The 21682-nt window shown below is 46.5% G+C and overlaps 7 protein-coding genes across 7 annotated transcripts; 3 read left to right on the top strand and 4 right to left on the bottom strand.

The window, feature by feature from the left end:
* Window positions 1-4598: 4598 nt before the first annotated feature.
* On the top strand, window positions 4599-4946 carry VC83_07249 (uncharacterized protein; the record flags this gene model as incomplete). Its single annotated transcript, XM_024470825.1, has 1 exon — window positions 4599-4946. The coding sequence occupies one exon, from the start codon at window positions 4599-4601 to the stop codon at window positions 4944-4946; it is 348 nt and encodes a 115-aa protein (XP_024321912.1).
* A 4803-nt stretch (window positions 4947-9749) lies between these two features.
* VC83_07248 (uncharacterized protein) lies at window positions 9750-10522 on the bottom strand (the record flags this gene model as incomplete). The annotated part of the gene is made up of 1 exon (XM_024470824.1): window positions 9750-10522. The coding sequence occupies one exon, from the start codon at window positions 10520-10522 to the stop codon at window positions 9977-9979; it is 546 nt and encodes a 181-aa protein (XP_024321911.1). The 3' UTR covers window positions 9750-9976.
* A 77-nt stretch (window positions 10523-10599) lies between these two features.
* On the bottom strand, window positions 10600-12018 carry TRM10 (tRNA (guanine(9)-N(1))-methyltransferase; the record flags this gene model as incomplete). The annotated part of the gene is made up of 1 exon (XM_024470823.1): window positions 10600-12018. The coding sequence occupies one exon, from the start codon at window positions 12016-12018 to the stop codon at window positions 10600-10602; it is 1419 nt and encodes a 472-aa protein (XP_024321869.1).
* A 241-nt stretch (window positions 12019-12259) lies between these two features.
* VC83_07246 (uncharacterized protein) lies at window positions 12260-12942 on the top strand. Its single transcript, XM_024470822.1, has 4 exons — window positions 12260-12341; window positions 12403-12509; window positions 12589-12741; window positions 12798-12942. Exons 1-4 carry the CDS (start codon window positions 12291-12293, stop codon window positions 12844-12846), a joined length of 360 nt encoding a protein of 119 aa, XP_024321868.1. The 5' UTR covers window positions 12260-12290; the 3' UTR covers window positions 12847-12942.
* Window positions 12943-14271: 1329 nt separating this feature from the next.
* On the top strand, window positions 14272-15126 carry VC83_07245 (uncharacterized protein; the record flags this gene model as incomplete). The annotated part of the gene is made up of 2 exons (XM_024470821.1): window positions 14272-14553; window positions 14659-15126. The coding sequence occupies 2 exons, from the start codon at window positions 14272-14274 to the stop codon at window positions 14929-14931; spliced, it is 555 nt and encodes a 184-aa protein (XP_024321871.1). The 3' UTR covers window positions 14932-15126.
* On the bottom strand, window positions 15127-18145 carry VC83_07244 (uncharacterized protein). Its single transcript, XM_024470820.1, has 3 exons — window positions 17852-18145; window positions 15502-17773; window positions 15127-15443 (listed from the first exon to the last, which is right to left on the bottom strand). The coding sequence occupies exons 1-3, from the start codon at window positions 17939-17941 to the stop codon at window positions 15223-15225; spliced, it is 2583 nt and encodes an 860-aa protein (XP_024321870.1). The 5' UTR covers window positions 17942-18145; the 3' UTR covers window positions 15127-15222.
* Window positions 18146-18209: 64 nt separating this feature from the next.
* COG6 (Golgi transport complex subunit 6) lies at window positions 18210-20815 on the bottom strand. Its single transcript, XM_024470819.1, has 2 exons — window positions 20439-20815; window positions 18210-20374 (listed from the first exon to the last, which is right to left on the bottom strand). The coding sequence occupies exons 1-2, from the start codon at window positions 20733-20735 to the stop codon at window positions 18566-18568; spliced, it is 2106 nt and encodes a 701-aa protein (XP_024321873.1). The 5' UTR covers window positions 20736-20815; the 3' UTR covers window positions 18210-18565.
* Window positions 20816-21682: the final 867 nt, after the last annotated feature.

Below are 21682 nucleotides of genomic sequence, written 5' to 3'. Positions count from 1 at the left end.
AGGTGGCCGAGAGGGTGTTGGCGTGTGTAATTTCACATCTAACTTTGAAACCACGATGTCTAGGCTTAAAGGAACAAGCCCGGCTGCCTTAAATCCTACCCGAACGTTGCTTTCAGTCATACTCTTCTTAAATGCCTCAAGAAAAGCTAGGAGGAAGTCCTCTTTTGTAATATGTGAAATCCGAGCTTGCATAAGACCTTCAATTTGCGCACTACATGCCTTTTTTTAGGGGCCTAAAACATGCGACATCTAATGGCTAGAGGATGTAGTTCTTACTAACGCGTAACACGTCATGGTCGCATAATAATCGATTTGCCATATCTTCCACAGCACTTAACCTAGGAGGAAATGCTTAAGAATCTAGTTTAAGACCCCTCTGAACTATCGTATATTCTTCTAGTTTCGTAAGCTTTTGTGCTTTAGGTTGAATATTGTGTATTGATTGCTGGCTATAGAGACGTGCTCGGAGCGTTGTATAGGAGACATTATACATGGCTACCGCGCGTCAAATGCTAAGTTTAGGTGTATTTTAGATAGCCTAGATAGCTAAGACTAATTGAGCTGCTTTTTGAGTAGAAGCCATTTGAATTGGTGATGTGGTGAAGTTAAGAAGTGAAGAAGCATTCAGTGTTAATTAGCGTGGACCACGCACTTGGGTGGACCGCCCACTTGTAAACTACGGTATATATCGTTCAACTGAATATCACATAATCCACCTATGTAAGGTACTGTAACGATGTACGGTCACGCTTGCGCTACATCCTAGCTCGGTGGAATCTGATAACACGCTATATATACAACGCACTGTAACGGTTGGCACCCCATTACAGGTACTCTAAATACGGCTATTTACATCTAGGGCCTCTAACTCCTGCTCTAGTCATTCAATTGCTCTCAAATGAGCTGTTTTTACATCATCTCAACCCTTCGTAAACTCAATTACCACTTGTAGAGCCTAAATAGCCTCTTGTATTAACCGTTTCAGCCTGTTAGGCTAGGCCTCTTCTTCCTCATCTTCATCAATTATCTATAAGCTAAGATGCTCTGTTACATCCTGTAAGACCTCCTTAGGATCCACTGATTTTTGTTCACTCTCTGCCTCTAACTCTTGTTCCTTAACTAGATTTAGGAATCTCGAAATTGCTATAATATCTTGTATATTCCTAGCTCTTTTAACTTGTTTATAAAGACTTGTGGTATTCAGAGAATCAATTGCAATAGGAAGTGATATAGTAGTTGTAACTAGAGTTGACTTCTAGAAACAGTTGTAGATTGTTGTATTTAAGAATTAGTTATTCCAACTACTTAGAATCTAACGAATAGCTAGGTGTAAATCCATTAAGTCCCTAGGGTCCTAGTTATTGTTATAACACTTGAGCATATATAAGAGCCACTGTCACCTATAATGAGACCTGAAGCTTTGTATAATTCCTTAATCTAAAGGTTGAAATCAACTCATTGAGTTCTTTAGAAGCTAACAGATTCGTATATTAGGATGAGGTGGTGTAAATTTGACAGCTATAAGGTGTGTAGAGAAGTTATCCATTGTTAAAAGGACTGTACGAGTTGTTCTAATGTGATTATAGAAGGCTTAAAAGCCATTTAGACATCATAGTTGTATTCATCTAGGCCATCTTATTCCACCTCTACTCTCCCATTGTAGAAACACTTGCATTTCATAGTGCTCTTGGTGTTTTGATCTTTCTAATGATCCATACACGTAATCTATCACTCCTAGTTGCATTTGTAGCAAAATTAAGAGACAGGCAATCCTTGTCCTTCTTCAAACTAGGTTGTAGTTGTGTAGCAAGTCCATGAGAAGGTGTCATCTTCTAATAGAGTGTAGCCTCATATATATTATATATATCCTCATCGTTGTATTTACTAGCAATTGTACATAGGCCTTTCATTTCGTCTTCTATAGTCTTAGGAACAGAGCTAAGCTTTCTGTATTAACAATAATCCTAAATATGACGTTAAAGACTTGGTTAAAAATATCATACTAATGGGGTGTTTTTAGTTGATCAACCTCAACTAATGGCTCATTATTAAGCAGTGTAGACAACGCTTGCTAGGGATTAAAAGGAAACAAGCTAGTGCCATGGTATGCTAACTCAATGTTCTTATGGTTGTATACATCAAGCCATGCCTAGATGTATGCCTCTATCCATTTATACTTCTGTATACGTGCAAGTTTCGCTTGGTTAAGTAGGGAGAGCGCTGCTATTAGGTGCTTTTTTAGCAGGCCAAATATCGCAACATCCAGTGGCTGTAGCAAATGTGATGTATAAGGTGGCAGTATTAGTAATACAATGTGGTTCTTCATATAATGCACAATGAAACTCCTGCTAATGTGTAAGTCGTGGCCATTACATATGAGAAGCTAGTGCTAACTGTCTGCTTTTATGCATGTCGTTGACTCAAAGGCTTTCCAAGTAACACGTTACAGTATTGTAAAGAATACTATATTGAGTTGAGCACGAAGCTCCTATCTAAGGAAATACTATCTACTTATATAGTGGTGTCGTGCCTCATGGGTAATCTGGATAGTTGGCGGATAGCTAGATATTCAGGATAGTTCGTGGATAGCTCAACTATCCAATATCCACTAGTTTCTGCAACTAACGTAAGTCGTGGCGTAACCGGGAGAATGGCGTAAACGGGATAGTGGGGAATATTGAGCATCAAGAGTATCACCAAACCAATGTAAACCCCCAACATGGTGCGAAAGCGTAGTCAGAAAGCTGAAGAACTAGAAGTTTTATTGGCACAAGCTGTTGCTGGAGTTAAATCCGGATTATACAAATCTTCGTACAGTGCTGCAAAGGCTTTACACCTTCAGCCAGACACAGTCCTTCAACGCGTTAATGGGAAACTGTCACGGAGAGAAGCTCGACAACAACAACAACTGCTATCGCCAGCGCAAGAGCAGACACTTTTAAAGTGGATTAAGGTGCTAACAATTAGTGGATATGCTCCTAGTCACCGTATATTGTGGGATATTGCTGACGAAATCCGTGTCAACTGATGCCGCGTTTTCGAACTGTCGCACCCTAACAGTCAACATGCCCAACACACTCATCACGAAGAGATTCCGAACTTTCCCCTTGGACAAGACTGGGTCCCACGGTTTATAAAACGACATCCGCATTTACAAATCCAACTAGGCAGACGGGTCGAAGCACAAAGAATGAGTGGAGTTACAAAATATGTGTTAACGGGGTGGTTTGACGCGTACAAGGACCTTGTGGCGCGTCTAGGAATACAAGAACACAACGTGTATAACATGGATGAAACTGGATTTTCGATTGGCACTATGGAGTGTACTCGGATCATCGTTGATTCTACACTCCGTACATGTCACCAGGCACACCAAGGCCAGCAGGAATGGGTGTCTGCTGTTGAATGCATCTGTATGGATGGAACGACCATTAACCCTCTTATTATATTCAAGGGTCGGAACGTGTTACAAAACTGGATCCCTCCTGAGGTTATCGATAAATGGCACTTCTCTGCTAATACAAAGGGTTGGACAAGCAACTTACATGGCATCGAGTGGTTAAAACGCGTGTTTGAACCAGCAACGCATGCGAAAGCGACATCTAATGGAGCACAACAACAACGGTTACTCATATGCGATGGCCACGACAGTCATATAAGTGGAGGCTTTATATCCCATTGTATGCAAAATTGAATATCTATCCTTGTCCTCCCACCGCACACTTCCCATGTGTTGCAACCACTCGATGTTGCAGTCTTCGGACCATTGAAAAAACATCTCACAAGTGCGCTCTCACATTTGAATGAAGCGCAACTTACACGCATACAAAAAGCAGAATGGTTATCTGCATACATCAAAGTGAGAGCAATTGCGCTATCTACTCATAATATTACATCTGCGTGGAGGGGTGCTGGTCTACAACCTTTCCAACCTCAACGGGTGATCCGGATGGTGACGCTCCAACAGACAGATGTGACAGATGATCGACCAAAAACACCAACTGAGTATGATATTTTTGACAATGTCTTTCAGAACAGTAGTCCACCCGACTGTTCTACATTGCGCAAAGCGAACACTGTCCTGGTTGCGGCCTTAGAGACGCGTACAGTCCTAAACACACCCACTACTCGATATATCCGTCGGTTGGCTGATGAGACTGAGCGACTTAATACACGCAACTTCTTACACCAACGCGAGGCAGATAACCTACGATCGATAATACAAACGGACTTTTTATGTTGATGAGGGGGGTCTGAAATCTCCTGGAACCCCCCTTCTACCGATTCTAGAGTTGGACCTGGAATACATAGATGAACTGCAAGAGGTGAGCTACTGACAAATCCACTCTTAAAGCTAAACTATAATGCTGACGTGACTCAAACCCGTGGAGATTCCATGGAGGATCGGTCAAGCTCGGAGTTTCCGTGTCAAGCACGCATAAGCACATAGCACATGCGAAGTATATATAGTCATCGCGAACGACATCATCTAAGCCTCATCACCTAATCCTCAACTTCTTTGCCTTGCTTCAACATCGGAGCCGCATCGCTTGCTCTAACCCGACGGCATAGCAGACGAACTTGTGCCTCAAGCAGCAATGGCAACACCTTCGACTCCATCGTCGTCCATGAAGAAAAACGACAAGGCCATCGAGGCTGGGGACCTTGGGCCAGTACATAATGGGGCTGTCACCGGCACCGATGCCGTCGCACGGGTTCAGTCTAGGAGCGGACCCATCGACACAGACGCTGTGATAATTCATTCGAACGCAGACATCGAGAAGAATGCGCGTGCCCCATCACACAACCCTCTGCCACCCGGAGCCCCCAATCCCGCAAACTTCCCTGATGGCGGCCGCGCTGCGTGGCTCGTCGTCCTCGGCGCGTGGTGCGCTACTTGCTGCACAACGTCCCTCTCGTCCTGTAGCTCCTGTGCTACCTGTTGACTAAGTGATCCTCCTTGCTGTAGTCATGTTTTTTTAGCTCTCCGGCGCTTGCTTAGCACTTCATTTGCCTGTCACAGGTTTTGGTTCTCTGCTTTTAACAATGCTAATTGATGCATTATTTGCGATGCACCCTTTGTAAACTGGTCAACAGCTGCATAGATTGAGGTTGGAGAGCTATTTTGATGATGTGCAATTCAGTTTTTAATGAAAGTAGACTGTGATACAGCTTCAGTTGGGTTATTTGGTGTCTGAGAAACCCATGGTTGAGCGGTGTTTGGGCGAGAGGTTGGAGGTGTTGGAGTCTTAAACCTAAGGTCAAGTGTAGATATTACACTCTCAGGGCTAAATGGAAGAAGCCCAGCACCTCGGAACCCTCCCTGAATATTGCTTTCTGTCATTGCAATGTTAAATGCAGCGTGGAAGGCAGGAAAGAAGTCATCCTTAGTAATGTGAATAATATGAGCCCGCATCATATCTTCAATTTGCTGACTGTAAGCTCTCTTTAATGGACCAAAACAGCCAACATCAAGTGGTTGGAGTATATGGGAAGAGTGAGCAGGCATACAAAGCATAATAATGTTGTGTTCTTTGCAGTACTCCTCAAACTTGTCTGAGTGGTGGCTCTCATGACCATCAAGGACTAACAAGCGATAACCACCAACACTCCGGGGCTTTGTGTGCTTCTCAAAATGCTGAATCCAATCCATACCTCTCTCGTTTGTAGTCCAGCCATTTGCAGTAACAGCGATTACCCAATCTGCTGGAAATCCGCTATTCTCATACCAAGATGCAAGGTGGTTTTTACCTGCCACAATGACAAATGGCGGCACTGCCCAACCTTGAGAACTAACGCCTTGGATTACTGTAACCCATTCCCGATTGCCAGGCTGCACCTTTTTTGCCTTTGCCCATCTGAGCTCGTTACTACCGTTGCGCTTGAGATGACGCCCATCATAAACCCAGTCTCATCAAAGTTGTAGATATCTGCATTGTTGATGCCATACTTTAGAATTGTGCTCCATACAAGCTCAAACCAGCCACGAATGACTTCTGGATCTTCGCACTTAGCCCTCTGGTAGTCATATTTTCGCTGGAAGCGTGTCCGGAGCTCTACATGGCGCTTAACAAAGTTTGAAGCCCAATGTGGCCCGACGCGTGGCGCGTCGCGTGTTGCAAGTAGTCGATTTGCCATATCTTCAACAATAGACAACTGAGGAGGGAACCCTTTAGCAGCTAAGTCAAGTATATACTGAACAAGAACTGATTCCTCTAGGTTACTTAATTTCCGTAAGTTGGCTTGGATATCGCGTCGTGAAGGTACGCCTTGTAAACGGTGACGTAGCTTGCGGTGGTCTACGGAATAGATCCTAGCTGCAACTCGAAGGCGCAAATTTGGGTCGCTTTGCATAGCTTGGATAGCTAGCACTAATTTGCTTTCATCATTTTTATGGCGCATGTTTTGTTGTGGAGGAATTTAACATTTAGTTGGGGGGGTTGGTCACCGCATGATTTTGGCACTTTCACTTGTTTGGCACTTTCGTTATACATGCACGTTATATTATAATATATATATAAAGAGTCTATAATGCGTTGTCTAGATAGACTTGGAATTTGGTCATCTCTATAAAATAGTTAGTATAATGTATAATATTAACATTAACATAAAGAGTTACTTACCCCTTTGTGTAATGGTGGGTGCACCAGATGTGAGAATCTAGCCACCCAAGGAAGGGATGATTTTACTAAGACAACACACTGTCTTAGGAAGCAGAGCCAAAGGGTCGTAGCTTAGACTATTCCACAATGCAGCAATCAGGTGTATGATGTAGTGGAGTTGTTTAGACAAGTTGTAACAAATGTTGAGTCTGAGAACTCAGGGATAAGTCAGAGGTTAGCACCTCACTGACTTTTCAGAAACAAGGAGTAACAAGATCAATGCTTGGAAGCTTGGAAAAGACGTGGAAGTATGTGATAGTCGATTTACTGTATTGTCTGCTTGCCCTTTCTTAAGGAAAGGGCAATCCTATTTATGCTAAAGGAGTGTAGTTCTCTCATTTTCCAAGACTTTCCATGACTAACCAGGCTTGGTAACTGTAGTCGACGTAAGAGAATCCCATAGAACCATCTCCTAGGTTCCTAGCCTATAGGAAGTGAAAGGAGGTCCAAGGTCATAGTACCCCTATAGACAAATTATGTCATAACTTAACCAATCTTGTGGGTAACTAAGGAGCGATGACATGTAATGAATCATAGAGGGTTGTAGAAGCTTTTGGGGCTATCGTTCATGTTCCTAGGCCTCTAGTTGATAGAGATATGTCATGTGTAGTATTAGCCCAGTAACTAAGGAGTGATGTCATGTAATGAATCATAGAGGGTTGTAGAGATATGCTATGTGGTCATATCGGCCCAGTAACTAAGGAGCAATGATGTGTAATGAATCATAGAGGGTTGTAGGAATCGTTGAGTAGTATTGCTCTTGTTGTTGGTGTGACAAGCCAAAATATGTATAGTGACTTATAGGTTTGAGGAGGAGATTTCTAAGTTTGCTCTTGAGTTTGATAGCAAACTGAGTGCAACGAATGTCAGTATGACACTTTGTATATACTAGTAGATTGCCCTAGTTTTTGATTTCTCTATAGGTGGCTAATAAAAGCTAATAAAAATTAATAAACTATAAAAAGAGAATACTTACTTGCAGAATTTTTGAGAACACTTAACAGTAAGTGTCCCTAGGTTGATTTTTAATAATTGGATTTAACTCTCTAGTAAAAGGTCTTGCTCTAAAGATATAAGGCTGATTTTCCATTAGAATTTGAAATTCAGGGGTATTTTGATGTAATAAAGACATTTTTAAATAAAAGTATAGTAACGTATTTCACAAGCGAGTTGGCCACCCAAGCAAGTTGGCCACCAAAACACCAAAATTGACTATTACTGCCTACTACTACACCACCACCCTACATAATGACCCTTATTCGATCGTAATTGAATCCTTGTGCCTCGTACATGTACGGGAGTTATGGCCCATAATACCACATATGCCACAGCGCTTCTGTCGGCCTGTAGAACCCACCTGCCGACAATGCTCACTTGCCACCTCCGTACGGACTTGAGCTTCTACCTCAGCACTCTGAAGCATATCCTCTCCCTCTCGTACGGAGAGACTGCCCCCTTGCATTATACGCCTCTTGCGCTTCCTTTCCCTCCTCTTTTTCTGTTCATTTGCCGCTTGTAGAGCCTTAACTTCTGCCTTAAGTAGAACAGCAGAATGCATCATCATTTCCGCCCCTTTAACAAGGCAGCTAACAGCATCATTAATTGAGGTAGGAGAGCTATTCTGATGTCGTACGATGCGGTTCTTAATGTGCTCTGTTTGAAAGTTAAGCTCCCTTATAGTTTGAGGAGTCTTTGAAGTCCAATTGTCACTCTCAACTATAGGAGGTGTTGGAGTCCTTAAGCGTAGATTTAAGTGAGAGAGGACACTCTGTGGCTCGTACGGAACTAGTCCTGTAGCTCGGAATCCGCTCTTGATGTTCTGCTCTGTAAACGTAGCTTTGAATGCTTCTTTGAATGCAGAGAGGAACTCAAGCTTTGTGATGTGGTTTAGCCGGTTCCGTACGAAGGTTTCAATCTGCTTTCCGTACGAAAGCTTTAGTGGCGCAAAGCAGCTCACATCAAGAGGCTGAAGAATGTGTGATGAGTGTGGTGGCATACAGAGGGTAATTATCTTCCGTTCTGTGCAGTAGTGTTGAAATTGAGCAGAGATGTGGCTCTCATGTCCATCAAGAATAAGAAGGCGATAGGTTCCGACCGTACGAGCATTTGTATGTCGATTGAAGTGTTGAATCCACTCATACCCAATTGAATTTGAAGTCCACCCATTCTCACTAAGCGTAATCACCCAATTGTCTGGTAATCCTGAGTCTTCGTACCAAGCTGAGAGGTGATTCTGCGCCTTGAAAATAATGAACGGCGGGAGTGCCCATCCGTACGAATTAACACCTTGGATAATTGACACCCACTCTCTATTCCCTGGCTGTATAGTCTTCGGACGGCTCTTTGCTTCTGAGCTTGTGACTACCTTTGCAGTAGCAATAACTCCCATTGCGAAACCTGCTTCATCAAAGTTGTAGATGTCCTGCTCTAAGATGCCATATTTTGCGACTGTGTTTCGTACGAGGGTGAACCACCCTTCAATTATCTTTGGATCTTCGCATTTTGCTCGTTTGTAATCGTACTTCCGACTAAACTTTGCTTTAAGTTCCGTACGACGCGTTATGAAGTTACTAGTCCAGTTCTTCCCAGTAGGGCTCTCACCTCGTTCGGAGAGTAGTAGGTCTGCCATTTCTTGCACAGCTTGCGGCCGGGGCGGAAATCCACGCGAATCTAGGTCGAGAATATACTGAACAAGAGCTGACTCTTCGTACGAAGTTAGGTTTTGTGATTTTGGGGTAGAATCACGTCGGGAGGTCATTCCATTCATTCTGTTGGTAAGGGTACTACGTGACACGTCGTATGATAATGCAGCAGCTCGGACACTCTTAAATTGACGTTCCTTTAGTGCCTGAATAGCTAATAGTATTCTACCCTCTTGATTTGAGGATTGGGCTTGTGTTGGTTGTGGCATAGTTGACTGTAGTCAAGTTGACGCGTTTTGGTGTTTTGGTGGCCAACTTGCTTGGGTGGCCAACTCGCTTGTGAAATACGTTAGTAATTTATCTTATCTTATCTTATCTTATTACAACTTAGTCCTAAATAGGTTTATTTTTCTACTCGAGTTGGTGAGTTTGAGTTTGAGTACAGGTCTAAACTCAACTCAATGAGTTGAGTATGGTTTCAAACTCATGAGTCTACTCGAATTGCTAACCCTGTTCATACACACACACAAACCAAAGTTATACCACTCCAATTTCATTTATTCTCCTTCCTCCCCTTCTATCACGCTTCCCACCATCCAACTCATTTCCTCCTCATCCCTCCTACGCCAGTAGTCTCTTATTTCTCTCTCCTCGTCTTCATATTCATCGTCATCATCTTCCACCCACTCCCAGCCCTCCCAGAATGAGGCCCAGATTATCCAAGCCAGGACCTTCATGGAGAGTGCGGCGAGGATGATAAGCTGGAGGAAGTCCGTCCAGGGGCCCGTTGACTGCCAGCGCAGGACGATGCATATCGAGAGCCCGATGGTGACGAGAGCGAGGACGGGATGGGTCATTGCTCTTCTGAAGTTGTAGGTAGCAGGATGTGGTCAACGATGCGTGCTGAGATCCGGAAGCGTTGTGTTGTAGCGGGTCAATGTCGGTGCTGTGAGCGACAAAATGGCGGTGGACTTGCTTTTGTGACCCTCTGAAGTAGATGAACTTGTTTATTCTGACGACGTATTTAACAGACAGCGGGCCAGGTATTGTTAGTACAGAAGTATCGAGGTGCAACCAATACATTTTTTCCAGAAGACCCATGAGTGAAGATCGATGGAATTCCGACATCTCGAAAACTAAGACAAAGACTGATTCATTTGATAGTACTCTTTGAAGTCGGGCGCATGTTAGCTTTTCTGACGCTCCTGGTATATACATAGAAAATATCAACAAGGCCCCGAGCCTACTTTTAGAATGAGAGTGGACAAGAATATTCCAGCAAATCTAGCAGTTTCTTAAACTGTCTCATCAGCCGCCCCAGCATTCTGCCCTTCTGAAATTTCGGGTGCAGCTTCGTCATTATTCGTTTCATCCATCTCTATCGTATCTTCTTCCTGGGCATCATCTCCCCCTTCATCCTCGCCTTCTTTTTCGTTCTCTAGCTTCTGTTTCTTTCTACCTTTCCTCAATACTGCCTCCTTCCTCTTTGGAATCGCCTTCAAGAATGCCTCCCCCCAGTCCCCCGTTTCCAGCCAATTCGCCATGATCTCAACCACATGGTTCGTTGTTAGTACTGTGCGGCTTTGCATCTGCATATACTCTCCAATGGGTAGCTTCGCTGTCGGGATGCCGAGCTCGTTGGCCCGCCTGTGGCAGAGCCCTTTGTGGCGGTTCTTATCCACAATGCCGCCGATGACATAGATGGTGTATGGCGAGAGTGAATTGAGGGTGTGCTCGGAGTCGGAAGAGAGGTACACAATTTGAGGAGCAGTTGGAATTGGGATATCGGGAATCTGGGGTGTCAATACTGGTTCGGAAGGGATTGATGACCCGGGGCCATTCGCGGCCTGAGGAGGCTGGGCTGTAGTTTGCTTTTCTGGTTCAGAGGCTGGCTCGTTTGGTTGCTGGATTTCTTCGCTCGTTCCTGGCTCTTGAGCCGTCGTCACCGGGATGTTATCGGTTGGGAGTAAAGCGTCTAGCAACGCGCCCTTTACCCTCCCCCCCTTGGGCCCAATCATAACATCATGGGCATCTTTTCCTGCCTCGACAAAAAACTTCTCCGAAAATGTAACGCCCTTCCAACCTAAATGGTGGTTCGACAGCACCGTCTCGTATCTTTCTTTTAGTCGCCCGCCAAAGCTGCTAACAACCAAGTGCGCCCGGTATTTCGCATGCTTATTGTCGCTGTAGCACCTCGTAATCTGCTGACCCAAGCTCATAACCTCCTTAACCGTCATATAGCTATCGAAATCGCAATCCAATAGTAGCGTTACGGGAACTTGTGTTGATGGTGTCGGACGTGGTTTCGCCAGGGCGGCTAGGTCTATGCCACTGGCGAGCAATGCAGCCTTATCTTCTGCTCGTTGAGCCCTCTTCGCAGTTATCTTGGACTTCTTCTGTTCCTTTCGATAGTCTTTGCCGGCTTCCCACACGGCCTTCCTACGAAGCTTCTTCAATTGGTTCTTGGACATAGAGGGGGTCCCCGAGTCGCCCGCAAGACCACCGGCTGTTCTATTTTGGCTAGCGTCTTGTTCTTGTTCTTCATGTTCTGAGTCTGAGGATATGACGCTTTCGGTTTTCCGTTTCTCAATGGTTTGTTGTGGGGCTTTTAAATCATTGTCAATGTGACCTTGCCCATCCGTCTGGGAGTTACTGATATCGTTGAGGGGTTCGAGCTTCCTCATTTTTAAAGGACGCTCTTCCGTTTCCGCCATCCTGATTGTTATGCGCCACTCTGAGTTCGCCGGTGCAGTTACTGAAAGTTACATGGGACAGCACCTTGTGCGTCCTGACATGCTCTCGAAATCAATGGCAGAAAACCCCACCATCGCTGTATAGGGCTTAGTCTCAGCCCTGGAAAAGGCACAGCTATGTGTGCCTTAGGTTGCAAATATATCACGTGATCACCCGACAACTCACCGCTTTCACCTCACCTGGACGCTCATCACGCGTGAACCACCAACGAGCTGCCAAACCACCCATCACGATGCCTCAAGACCTTCCTCCAGTTGGTGGCTACAATGCCGTCCAGTACAAGGTATATATTCTCAGTCAATCGGATGTTCGGCTGTCTCTGTACTGTGCTAACGGCGGAACAGCGCAACTTGCCGGCCAGAGGCTTCCGCCCAGCATATCTGCTTCTCGGAATGGGGGCATTGATGACATACGGCTTCTGGAGAGTTGGACAGGGAATCAGAGAACAAAAGTATGTCGATTACCAACATGCGATAGGACGGGGAGCTGGAATGTGGTTTTGGGGATGGAGTGCTAACGGGTGCTTCCAGTGAGCTTGCACGAGAGAAGATGTGGTCGAGAATCTACCTGATTCCGATGTTGACGGCAGAGGAGGACAGAGATCTTGTGCGTAGGCATTTGGCCGACCAGAACAGAGAGAAGAAGCTGCTGGGCAAGACTACGAGCGCATACAATTCCGATAGGTACGATCATCTCGAGTTTGAGCCTCCTCTTCACCTCTAGCTGACATCTATTGCAGATTTATGCGACCTACATTCGCAGCGACACCTCAGGGGATTTCGAAATAAAGGGATGGATGAATGGCGTGGGCACCTGAACTCTGTATATATGTAATGGAACCAATTGAGTTGCCACCAAGAGTGCATATCGAAATTTATTTATGAAGCCTTGGTTGACAATATATCGAACTTATATAACCATACCCCCCCACTACAGCCCACAATGAACAGAATCAAGCTTCGCGCAGTTGCTGGAATTGTGAAAGCTTTACGACTTGGGGGTTGACACTTGATTCATGTTTTGGCACCAGTTTCCATGAGCCACACATGCTAGCATAGATTTGAACGCAAGGAGGGGAGGTTTGAGGAAGTCTGTGGCCTGTTCTTCGAGCGAATATGTCGTATCTATACATTCGGCGGTAATTTTTAATTTGTTACCTCCATGGCTTTGGGCTTTCGATGTTATATTAAAAAGAAGCTCAGACTGCAGGTAAAATCACAAGGGCGGCTACCATATCACTTCACGCTACTGAACCGTGGCGACTATCGATAGTAAACCCAGAAATCTTAAAAAGGTGTTTTAAGATTCCGATAATTGAGTGAGCCCCTCAAGTATTTTGTATGCGTGGGGTTGCTGTCGCCGGTGAGTGAGCGGAACGGTTAAGTGGGTACACACAGACAGGCCTGTCATATCTGCGGTATGGGAAAGAGGAGTTTCGCTGGTCTACCATAGGGCCGCGAATAGAACGCAATTGACGAAGACATTGGCCAAAGGAGGGATGATAGCCGGAGTACTCGCGCCTCTTGCTTCGCATACTTTGCGATATGGAGCCACCCGCGACACTCCCGTCACCGGACTCCCTTCTCGTTGCCGCTTTGTCCCCACCGCCTCCTTTTCTCACCATCGCCCACCATCCCTTCCTCGCGTCCTCCAGAGGAGATGAAACACTCTATTGCGCCTACCCCTCTCTGCAACTAGATTGGATGCCAAAAAGGCCTGATCACAGGCTAGGATATTAACAGAAGCCGTAAGTGCAATGTCTGTTTGTAGCTGATGTAGCCACTAAGTTTTTGCTCACTGATCAGAGCCTCTTCTCTCGTAGCCGTAGCAACTATATCAGGCAAATGCTGACTTGGCACTAGGATATGGAACAAGAGAAGAGCTAAGGTGCATTGGGGACGGAGAAATAGCCAGATTTTTTTTTGGAGGAAATATAAAGAGAGAAGCACTTGATTATCACTTCCAGAAACTCTCGTCGTGGTCTGCGAGAGGAGATAACAGGAAATCTCTCCGAGAAACATTGGTCGTAGAACAAAGCACCGAACAGCCACAAACACATCAATTATAGATCTATATGAAAATGAGAAAACCAGAGAAAAATATAATAAACTATCTGCCACTATTTTGGTCTAGCCCAATTTCTGTTTTGGTGTAGTAACCCCGAATTGGGTTTGTATAAAGTTGTGGAGCGGACCCCTGTACCTGAAGCAAACATGACAAACACTCCACCAAAAATCTCTCGAACCTCGTCCAATTCGGAAGACGCTCACGACGTCAAATCTACGTCTCGCACCCTCGGCCTTCGCAACCGCTCTTCAGCCCTCGCAGTCAATACAGACCACGACCGGCCTGGACCGCGCTCAAAGCGCCGAAACCCAACTATGTCGGCCCCCCAATCGCGCGTTATAAATGCCGTCGTGCTCACGGCAGGCCTCATGGAGAAGACCGTCAAGGTCCGCATCGGGGGTCAGAAGTGGAACAAGCATGTCCGGAAGGTAAATATCCCCTTATGTCGCTCGCCTTCAGCTCGTCCCGCCCGGCTATGTCGTATTCAAGGAGCCTTTGGCGCAAAGAATACCAATGCTGACAGTAAGCTTTAGTACTTCAACCACCCCCAAACGTTTTTGGTCCACGACCCACGCTCCTCCTTGCGCGCAGGCGACATTATCGAGATCAGCTCCGGATGGCGTGTAAGCAAGAATGTGCGCCACGTCGTAAACCGCATCATAGCCCCCTTTGGCGAACCCATCGAGGCGCGACCGTCAGTGATGACCGAGGTGGAGCGACTGGAGGAGAGGAGGCTGAAGAAGGAGGCGAAAGAATTGAGGAGAGCGAAGATTGGCACAGAAGAAAAGATCGAGAAGAGTGCGTAGGGCATTGGAGAGAAGCTACCTGCTCGGGGATAGTTTTGATGATGGGAGGGTTTGGGCATTTCTGGGGCGTTTTGCGACTCTTGAGGCTGTGATATAGATTTGAGGACATGGAGAGACTGTAAAATATGTACTAAGTAACCATGTGTATTATATAGTCGTGCATTCGCATATCAATACTGCGCATCCTACTATACTCTACGGATACCACAGTGCTCTGTTGCCCCATTGGTGATGCCGCCTAGAACGCCCCCTGTCCTCACACCAAGAATACCAGGCCCTTATAATAATGCATCAGCCGCCCCTCTCACCAAATTCCTTCGCCCACGCCTCATACTCCATGAGGCCCTGCTGACTTACGCTAGGTCTAATGTTCACCAGACTTGCCATGAAGTCTTCAAACTGGATTGGCCGGATTTGGTCCATGGGCATGTGAAGGAGCGCTTCACCAAGCGAACGGAGAGGACCCATAGCAGCGTCCTTAGCCAGGGCCGTGATATCTGAGCCAGAGAAGCCTTAAATAGTTAGCAAAGTACTATGGGTGTTTGGAGTATATTATATTAAAATGCTTACCTTCAGTAATCATGACCAGCTTCTGGATATCCTCCACACTCAAATTGTGCTTCTGGTGACCTAGGAGGTTTGCCAACTGTACGGCCCTAGTATCGCCCTCCGGCAGTGGAATGTATTGTCTCCTTACAAACCGTCTCCGCGCGGCATCGTCAATTAGCCAGGGCATATTGGTCGCAGCTAAGACAAGCACTCGAGTGGGATCACCCGCCTCCTTCTCTTTATCAGTCTGTTCTCGGCCAGCAGCAGCGCGTTGGAGGTCACTCCACTGGATGAGGAACTCCGTCTTGATCCGTCTCGTGGCCTCATGTTCGCCAGAACCGGCACGGCTAGAAAGCAGAGAGTCAATCTCATCGACGAATATAATACTAGGTGCGAGAGATTTTGCCAGCGCGAAAAGGGCCCGAACAAGTTTCTCTGATTCGCCCAAATATTTGCTTGTGAGACTGCTCGCCGAGATCGAGAAGAATGTGGACCTGGATTCCGTTGCCACGGCTCTGGCAAGCATGGTCTTGCCTGTTCCCGGTGGACCAAAGAGGAGCATACCCCTAGCTGGTTCTCGGAGACCCATAAAAAGATCTGGCCGTAGGAATGGATACACTACAGCTTCCTTTAAGGCATTTTTTGCTGCATCTAATCCGGCCACATCGTCCCAGTGAACCTCATCGCCCTTCACAACAATTTCATTGAAGATTTGTTTGGCGGCAAGCTCATCGCAGCCTTTGGGCAGATGCTTCATCATATACTTGACTTTCGTTGCCCAGTCATCTTTATCCTGCTTATCTCCTGAATCATCAGACTCTTCGACCTTTGGTGCATCGGCGTCAGCTAAAATAGCATCTTCGTTTTCCTTTTGCTTTGGAATCTTCCTCCGGGGCCTCCTGGATCGACCGGACCTTTCATCATAACTGGGGGAGGAGCTATCATCATCGAGCGACGTTCTTCCTACATGCCGTGCGTCTCTGCGGGAGGACGAGCCGTTTGCTTCCGGATTTTTCTCTTCCCCGGAGGTCCTTGGTTTAGCGGGCGATCTCCTACGGAGTGGCAACATGGTTCGGCTTTCTACAGCATTCTTCTTGGCAGTGGTTTCCGGGTATTCCCTTAGGTATGTGGGATATGATGGAGCGTCGAACTTTGCAGGCTTGGCTGGTGGAACCGGAGGCGGAGTCCTGAACTTAAACCTGGAGGTGGTTTCGGGGTCCGATGATGGAGCGCTAGGTGGAAGGTTCTGAATTTCGGAGACTGTGGGAAAATTTAGCATTGGTCCGGAAACAGCTGCCTGCTGTTGTGGATCTGTTGACGGAAATGGATATTCAGGGCCGTCGCCAGTAGTATATGATTCACCTCGGGTTGTAGATTCTGTCGGGCTATTGCTCTTTGGCCGGCCGCTGACAAGTCTCCTGGAATGGCTGTTGTAATGAACTTCCTGGTTATCGGAACTTGGCCGTTCTGCCATGCCTTGTTTGCGACTATTATCCAGCGCAGTTGCGCTTGCAGCCACTCCTAGAGAATGTGTTTTGCCACCATCATCTTTAGGCGACGGCTTCTTTCGGAGAGCGTTCCATGCCAGAGTTGCCGCTTTGCTAGTCACAGTGTCATCAGTGGTACTGGAAGAAACCCGTGCCGGTTTAGTAGGACGCTTTTCTCCCTTGTTGAATCGTAGTGTGGTAAGCATGGCTCGCTCTTTCTGTGGACTTTTGCTCCTGGATGTCTTCCTGGATACTTTCTTTGCTGGAACTAAGTTGTCTGGCTCAAAAGAGGGCACTTGAGCCTGGGCAGCGTTTACGGCCGCATCGCTCGATATTGTCGTGCTTGACGAGTTACGTCCAACAACCGCGTGGTCGGATATATTCCTGGGAGGAACTGGTGGCCTTGGCCTTGGAGATGGTGTAGGGCGAGAGGGACGTGAGGGATCCGGATAGCTTATAGCAGGAATAGTGCCATCTCCAATAAATCCCCTAACGGGTGCTTCGGATTCGTTTGACGGGCGCGGAGTTATAGGGCTCTTGGAGAGCTTGTTCGCTGTGCTCGACTGCTGAGAGGATGACGCAACGCCCGCGCCTTCGTCCACCGACGCTTTATCTCCTCGTGAAATACTCAGAGCCTCCAGAAGTTCAACCCGCTCTTTGCATTGCATCTCCATATCCCTCAGGCTATCCTTCAATGCTTTCTCGGTTTCTGACCGCGGGCGGAGATCGGCAGGTGTTCGCGCGTTGAAGAAGTAAATCTGGTCGAGGGCTGACCGCCATGACCGCAAGGCCTCGCTTTCATTTCCCTAGTGATCATACGTTAGTAAATGTGAACTTCGATCAGTGAAGACCTGACATGGGCGGCAGGGCTGCCTTGCGCATACCTGACTCTCGAAGTACACTGCCGTTGAGCATATCAAGTAACACTCATCGTACGTCTTTTGCAGTGACGAGAAATTCTTATTCCGCATCATGGTTTCTCAGTTAACAGCCGGCACATCCCACAGGGTTGATGCCTGGCTAGTTCGCAGTATTGTTGTTCGTATGTTGGGGTTGACCGCAGTTGTGGCAGGGCTGATTGATGTTCATACAGGTGCAAAATGACGTCGGCGTCTGATACTGGGACCTGTGCTTGCCGCGCAAAACCAGAAATATTACAGTTACTGTTTCAAACTACAATCAAGACGATAAGGAAACTTTACAGTGCCATAATTCATCTAGTATACAAGATATATATTATGACGCTCATGGTAAAATACGAACAGGGTAGCACACATCAGCAGTGAGGCTGGCACAGTGGGAAATGCGGGGTGGCACTTGAGTTGCAAGTGCCACCACCCCGCATTTCCCACTGTCACCACAATCTACCATTCCGCATGCGCCAGACAGCTGTCGATCGCCTCCGTCACAACTACATACTGTATATATACCAAACAGAGGCGCTAATGAGCCGTTGTCAAACGTCACGGAGTATAGTCACTGCAGCCTTTGTTAAGGGAAACTGTTCCATGTCTCATGGTCCATATTTGAGCCACAGTATTATGCGGATTCCCGAAGTTAAGTTGCCAATATCCGAATTGATGCATCGGCTCCCCTCTCTACGTCAGTAGAACTCGAATCTCTCCGCTAGTTCGTGGGAACAAAGCCCGGAGTCCAAGTATCTCTTCACCGTCCTCTCCACCATCCTCCGACCTCTCTACAACACCATCGGCCTGGGTAATCCTCTCCTCCACCACCTCAAAGTCCTCGCAGAACCTATCGGCTGCCTCTTCAGTGATTTCCCGTGCTAGCCTCGAGCTCTGTAGCTGCCTCAGGTTATCCAATGCGTCCATGAGAGCGGACGGCAAGAAATCGTCCAGTATCTGGCTGGCATCCTTAAGAGCTTGTGGCTGGAAGGCCTCTGTGGATACGAGCTTCTTCAGGTCTGGCTCATTGCCCATGGATTGCAACGTGTCGACGAGACGCTGTAGCCCAGAGCTTTGCAAGAAAAAGGCATATTGATACTCAATAAGGTCAATTGAGTGCTGCTCCACTGTCTTTCCGAGCTCCTCAGCGCGGTCGGATGTGAATTGGTATGACTCTAGCGTCGTCTTGCAAGACAGGAAGCAGTTGATGATGAATATCGAATTTGTCGGCATTTCCATATCTTTTGCCATGGTCTCTATACCCCTGATGTATGGTTCAAAGGCATCGTCGAGAACTGTTTTGAAGTTTTCTTCTCGGCTCTTCGCGCTTGTAAAGGACGTGTCGTAGGTTTTCATAATCTCAGTAAGCTGTTTGAGCCCTTCTTGTAAGAAAATTGGCAGCCCCAAGTCTGCAGGTGGCTGCTGCGTTTCAGTCTGCAGGCTAGCAATATGGTCTCGCATGAGTACGCGGAAGTGGCGTAAGCCAAAGTCCTCCAGTCCTTGAAGTGTGCTTAGCAACGCAGAATCTTCGCCCAGAATTTTTGTCAACATGACCCGATAGAAGTTAACCAGATTCGAGATCTTGTAAACCAGAATTGTTTCGTCGTGGCTCTGTATAACTTGCTCGATCCGTTGCTTCAGCACACGTGCTACGCCAGCGACATCTCGGTCAACGAGATCATTCAGGGCCTTTTGGCCATCGAAAACAGTGTCTGCCTCCTCGTCCCGGATATATTTATTCCACGGTTCACTATCTCTACCGGCTTGAATGCCTTTGGCAATCTCATTGCCGTCGGAGATAAATAACACCTCAAGTGCTTCTCTTTCGCTTACAGTAGCAGAATGGGTCCATGCCAGCATATCACCAACATAGCGCAAGGGGTCATGTGCCACAAGCTCCAGAGGTTTCACTGTCTTATCTTCATCTCCGGTTACCGATAAACCAGTCAATGCCGTATAGAATGAATCTGACAGAATATTCTCCCTCGCTTCGGCGAAGAAATCAAGGCAATTCTGAAATAGTTTTGGCCTTTCCGCTAACACTCTCAGCGCCCTCCGAATGGAGGCGTTGATCTGGGGGTTCTCAAGATTGAGTGACTTGAACTCGCGCTGAATCCACCTATACAACTTCTGAAATGCGCCATTTAGGTTTGTCGTGGTTTGCTCCATAATCTCTAGGCCAAGCCTCTGGTTCTCGGAGCTCAAGAGGATCTCACAGTCCACCTGGATCTGTTTGGCGCGGTTAAGAACAATAAAGAACTCGTCATTAACCGGTTCCGCGGTAGAAGTTACAGTCGCAATGTCATCGTCAGACATGACAAAGTGGGTATTGAAAGCTTGAAGCAATTTCTGCTTCATTTCAACGTCCTTCTTGCGCGCCATCAGATCAGACGCCTCATCCAACACTGGGGCGGTTTCCTGGTGAGCAGCCGTAATGTGCCGGCGCATCTCTTCACACCCCTGGTTCAGACTTGCTATGCTCTGCCCGATGCGCCTGAGTTGCTATTAAGAATATGTCAGTTTTTCCCGTATATCGGAGGGGCTAAAATGTATGTAGTCCACACACCTCTGCGACATGGCCGAACTCCTTGATCACCAGCCCATTACTGTCAATGACATCCTTTTGGATATCGAGTCTCAGCTGACGTCTTGTCTCCACTGTATTCTCAACTCCTCTTTCATCAAGTAATTGCAAGGCATCTCTGATCTCGAGGTCTGCATACGATGCCGATAGGACACTGTTGACCTTCGACGACAGCGCATTGGAACGTATGGGCGTCTGGGCAGTACTAGACAGGGCGGGAGAAGCAGCACGGCCATCTACCGGCGATTGCCCCTTGGTCGGAAAATAACCAGCTGCCATCTCTCCGTAACTTATGATGCTTCCTAGTCACGGGATTCATGGAGTTCTTGGGAGATGGTTCAGGAGGTTGTCGGTGGTTGTCATTGGCTGCTTACAATAAAATGGTGACGCAGCGAGTATCTACAGACATTTGATCACGTGCGTGTAGAAACTAAGGCCAAATTATTCCGAATGTGGACGCTAGAGAAACGAACAGTGAGCTATTTTGCAATCCTGAATAGATTGTCATATTATATGACTCATTTATTTACCTTAATAGGCCACTTCAGAAGCTGCTCTGCTCCGAAATGATGCAGCATGGGACCCATACCCTACTAGGTACAGATTAGGAATAGACCAGTAGTATAGAATAGAGTAGCCATATTAGGCAATATAAAAACCATTGGATTGTGATATATACGCCTTCTACTCGTCATCAGTAACTGTTATAATACTGTAGCTGCTGTAATACTGTAACTATTCCCATATCCCCATCGACATGGTGAAAATCCAGGGTAGGTACTTACCCCAGATTCTTATTACCATACAAATTAGTGTAATGGTGGGTGCACCAGATGTGAGAATCTAGCCACCCAAGGAAGGGGTGATTTTACTAAGACAACACACTGTCTTAGGAAACAGAGCCAAAGGGTCGTAGCTTAGACTTATGCCACAATGCAGCAATCAGGTGTGTGATGTAGTGAAGTGGTTCAGACAAGTTGCAACAAATGTTGAGTCTGGGAACTCAGGGGTAAGTCAGAGGTTAACACCTCACTGACTTTTCAGAAACAAGGAGTAACAAGATGAATGCTTGGAAGCTTGGAAAAGACGTGGAAGTATGTGATAGTCGATTTACTGTATTGTCTGCTTGCCCTTTCTTAAGGAAAGGGCAATCCTATTTATGCTAAAGGAATGTAGTTCTCTCATTTTCCAAGACTTTCCATGACTTACCAGGCTTGGTAACTGTA

Source organism: Pseudogymnoascus destructans (genome assembly GCF_001641265.1).
Source record: "Pseudogymnoascus destructans isolate 20631-21 unplaced genomic scaffold scaffold_18, whole genome shotgun sequence".
In the NCBI taxonomy this organism is placed as follows: domain Eukaryota; kingdom Fungi; phylum Ascomycota; class Leotiomycetes; order Thelebolales; family Thelebolaceae; genus Pseudogymnoascus; species Pseudogymnoascus destructans.
Note: the sequence above shows the minus strand (reverse complement) of the source record. Positions and strands in the feature narration are given on the sequence as shown.